The sequence below is a fragment of the Rhincodon typus genome, chromosome 34, assembly GCF_021869965.1.
Source record: "Rhincodon typus isolate 14 chromosome 34, sRhiTyp1.1, whole genome shotgun sequence".
NCBI classification, from domain to species: Eukaryota; Metazoa; Chordata; class Chondrichthyes; order Orectolobiformes; family Rhincodontidae; genus Rhincodon; species Rhincodon typus.
The window spans coordinates 20,471,958-20,476,505 of NC_063365.1; the positions used below are offsets into that span (position 1 = coordinate 20,471,958).

Consider the following 4,548-nt stretch of genomic DNA (forward strand, 5'->3'; position numbering starts at 1 on the left):
GTTTTGTTGCATAGGTTACAGTGGCCTTGTGTCAATGGGGCCAATGCAACAAAACTGCTATTTTTTCTGTTATCCAGGCTACATCTAATTTTTTTTTTAAAAAACGGCTGGACAATCTGTTAGAGAATGACAAAATACACAAGGACAGAGGCCAGAGAGAATAAGTTGCAAATGAGGAAGTTGCTTGGAATTACTTCAATGAATGCTCAATTTGAAGGATAGAAGTAACTAAAGCAGACCATGTAAATAAATTCCAATGCACTTTTTATTCAGTCAGTACCTGTGGTCTTTGCTGACTGGGCCAGTATTTTTCACCACACCTCGTTGCCCTTGAGAAGGTTAGCTTTTTGAACTAATTTGATGTCGTCACACTTACAATGCCATGAGGGGAGGAGCTCCAAAATTTTGACCCAGTGATACTGAAGGAATGGTAATATATTTTTGAGTCAGGATAGTGTGTGGCTTGGAGGAGAACTCGCAGGTGGTGGTGTTCCCCTAGTTGAATATAGTGATGGTGGCCATGGGGTTCAGGAGGAAAGGGCTAGTGTAGTCATTTTCATTTTACCCTGAGAGATTCAACTATCTACTGTCTCTGTGATGCCATCAGTTCTCTAAATGTTTCATGTCTTTGGTAGTTGGGGTGAGGGGTCCCCATCATCCCTAATTCTCCCTGACACCCCCACCACTCTAATCTTGTGATCATGAAAACACCCTACAGCTCTATTGGCCATGTTGCATGGAGCCTGAAGTAAAGAGAAGACTTGGTGAAATCAAAATTGACTGCACTCCACGCTGAAGTGAATGACTCTTGACAGGAGTCAAGTGCTTTGTAATGCATACTTTCTGCTTGTTTTCTGATACTGGTAAGTTGTGTAAACTGCGGCAGTCTTTTCATCCAAAATACTGCTTAGTAAATCTGTACTGACTGAGCTTTTCACCTCTCATTTTCCGATTGCTTAAATCCTTTTGACCATCAGATTCCTTGGAACCATCTTAATGATATTCCAAACCTGTTTGCAGTGTAACTGAATGAGCTCAATCCAATGCAACAATGCCACCACTATGATTTCCTATTGCATGTATTTACAGAGCCATGTCAATTATTAATTGAAATTTTAAAATGTCTTGCAGGAAATGGGGAGCTGAGCAACAGGGAGTTCATCTCCATTATGAAACAGCGACTGATGCGTGGTCTGGAGAAACCAAAGGACACTGGCTTCACACGGCTTATGCGTGCAATGTGGAAGTGTGCACAGGAAACTGCCTGGGACTTGCCCTATCTATCCAAGTAGCAAGAAACAGGAATAGCTCAGTTACACAGGAGCAGCTGTAGCACAAATTGCTCTAAGAATTGTCAAGAGGACTGAACTAGGATGCCTTAACTCATGGAATATAAAGATACAGGTTTTATTTCCAATTATGTTCTGGTTTTTTTAAAACGTGGGACTTTTTGCATGTCAGATCCAATGGAGGAATCTACTCTGTATTAATAGAAAGAAGAGGTTTCTTATTAATCTAGTCGGTTTGTCTCTATCTGTGAGAGACCAGTACTGGAGACAGGTAACTTCATCATTCATTTATGCTTGAACGCCATAGAGATTGCAAGTTTCTTTGAGAGATTTCTCTGATTCTTTGGAGTCACTCAGAGTGGACTCAGATAAAGACTCACCAGTTACCTGTGTTGTAAGAGTGGCCACAATGACTCTTGTAAGTTGTGTTTCAGTATGAACCCATCTTGTATAGTTTGCACTCTGTTCCCAACACCTACCCTGAGCCACAGTACTTGCTAGGTTCAAGGTGTTGCTGAAGACAGTACAAATAGCTTCACCCTCACTATGTAGGGTAGCAACTGACCCTGAATTCTCCTAAAGGAACTGTACTACTCTGACTTGTAACCTTATGATGCTTTGGTCCCTGATTGGGGGGTATTTATAGAAGGGGTGGGGAGGTTGACCAACTTCCATCCACAACTTCCATAATCATCTGTAATTTAATGTATTAAAACATCTCCAACACTATTGGCCACAAAACAGAAAGGGAGGACTTCGAGATCAAAAGATTGAGTTTCTGCAGACCAGCTAGTAGCAATGCATTATAACAACACCTCCCTCAATACAGCAACACCAGCTCTCAGTACTGAATTGTTAGTCATGGTGTAGGCTTGAAATCAGTTCTCAATCTGAAGCAGACTGACATCTGAGAGAAGCTGTGAGCCTGGTATTGCATATCATTTTGTGCATATTCAATACTGGAATGTAGTGTACACTGAGACAGTGTTTCATCCAAACCAGTGCACACTAAATTTCTGCTAACTGTGCATCTCATCCAGTCACTGGGAACATTTTGATTATAGTTTCAATGGTGTCAAATATCACAATGTTAGAATAAACAAACTTGCTCTTGTGATTACAACAGCTTCCTCTGTAAACCAGTTTCTTGTGTTTTTTTTCCCCAAGTGGTCTGTATTTCAGATCAGATTTACTCTCTTCTAGGACAGCCTTCCCTTTAAGATACTAATGTTACAAATATGTTATTGTATAATGTTTTAAATCTACAGATAAGATTTGAAATGGCACTTTTCCATTTGTGTTTAATGTACTTGGCATAGCCTAAAGCCATAATCACCGTCTCTTCCTTCTCAGATTCTAGAAAACAAAGGCTGGAAATTCCAATTCCAATTCTGATTTGATACTTGTTACAGATTTGAGTATTTCCCATTACTGTTCAAGCACTGTCTTTAAATTTCCCACTGCTCCTGTTATTTAAATCTGCATAAATCACTAGCAACATCAGTGAGGAAACCTTTAATGCAATTTCATGGTTCTCTTCTGTCTGTTGTTTGACTGAATGAGCAAACAAAGTGTTCAGCCCCAATGTACAGTATCATTTAGATTTGCCCTTGGACTAGGAATGAGTCATTTTCAGACAGTTCTTTAGGAAATATGAATGTAAAAAGCAAAGCAAAGCCTGAAATAAATGTTTTCCCAGATATGATGCATCTCTTTGTTTTAAGGTGTGTTTAATTCTGTGCATTTAACCTATCATAATTTACAGACTCAATACAACTTTTACCACCTCCAGGTACCTGCCAGAAAATGCTTTTGACATGCAGCCATTCTTTTGAAGTAGGAAAATGTTGCTTTAATGTTGGGCTAAGAGATTAGCCGCTTCTCTCCCGTGGCCTCAATCAGATGGCTGTGGTACATTTATAAACCTGTAATAAGAAGATTCGGTATTGATATATTGTACCTTTTTAGAAGCTTTTACAGTGTTAGTTGGATCTGAGTTGCACAATGTGAAATTCACAAGAGATTCTTGCACTTCTTGCCCCCAAATCGTTCAAGTTGACAGTGCAAAACTCACTCGACAATAAGTATTCGCTGCTTCTGCATCTCTTAGGTGCTCCCAATTATTGTGTAGTGCTGTCAACTCTAATTCCTCATTCACATGATCTAAACTTCATTCAGCCCCTAAGAAATGGAGGCCCTTTTGCTTATGAGTTTCCCAAACTGCTTTTGGAATTACCTCCTACTATCGGCTATACACGCTAAGCTTCCAAGCTGGAATGGTTTTAGTCCAATTCCTTAACTAGTCCACTCTACATAATTATGTCATGATTTGATCTTCCTAGGCCTGGCCCCTCCTCCTACTCTCCCCACTCCATCCAGTTTCTAAACCTGGTTTGAGACGAGACAAGCTATAATCCACAGAAACTGGTGCACCCAAGTCATTTAGCAAGTAACGTCAGTATCGCATTTCAAGGGACACAAATGCTCTTTTAGTATACATTCTTCATTTCTGAAGAAGGGTCTAGGCCCGAAACGTCAGCTTTCCTCTCCTCTGATGCTGCTTGGCCTGCTGTGTTCATCCAGCTCTGCACCTGTTATCTCAGATTCTCCAGTATCTGCAGTTCCTACTATCTCTGCTCTTTTAGTATGCTTGTTCTGGTACATTCTCTCCATTCTGATCAATGAAAGACTTGTGATACAACTGTGTCTATGTGCTAAGGATTAAATAAGGACAACTGTCTTCCACACTTGCCCTCCCTGATTGAGATTACCACATGACAATGAATAGAGGGCAGTTTTGTGCAGTGAGCTCACACCTATCAGAATTTGAGTTCAGCCTGCGCAACCTCATTTTACACTGAGGTGGTCTCTGTTCTGCCAATGGAAATATATTTCATTAGTTTGAACCAGAATTAAAACCACAAGATAGAGGAGTAGAATTAGATCATTTGGCCCATCAAGTCTGCTCTGCCATTTGATATGTTTTTCAACCTCATTCTCTTGCCTTCTCTCTGTAAGCCTTGATCGCCTTACTAATCAAGAACCTATCTATTGCTGCCTTAAAGACTGTCAATGGCGTGGTCTCCACAGCCCTCTGCAGCAATGAGTTCCACAGATTCACCACACTCTAGCTAAAGAAATTCCTTTTCATTGTCAAAGGGTCATTCCTTCACTCTGAAGATGTGCCTGCTGGTCCTAGTCTCTTCTACAAGTGGAAACATCTTCTCCACGTCCACTCCTATCCAGGCATCTCAGTACT

General features: G+C 40.6%; 1 protein-coding gene across 16 annotated transcripts in view; it reads left to right on the forward strand.

Moving 5' to 3' along the window:
• Window positions 1-2,998, forward strand: part of micu1 (mitochondrial calcium uptake 1) — an 84,542-nt gene extending 81,544 nt beyond the window's left edge. For all 16 annotated transcript variants that reach the window (XM_048616150.1, XM_048616148.1, XM_048616149.1 and 13 more), the window contains one exon: window positions 1,132-2,998. In XM_048616150.1, coding sequence (XP_048472107.1) covers window positions 1,132-1,292 — 161 coding nt within the window. In that variant the 3' untranslated portion in view covers window positions 1,293-2,998. The remainder of the gene's footprint in view (window positions 1-1,131) is intronic.
• The last annotated feature ends 1,550 nt before the right edge of the window (window positions 2,999-4,548 follow it).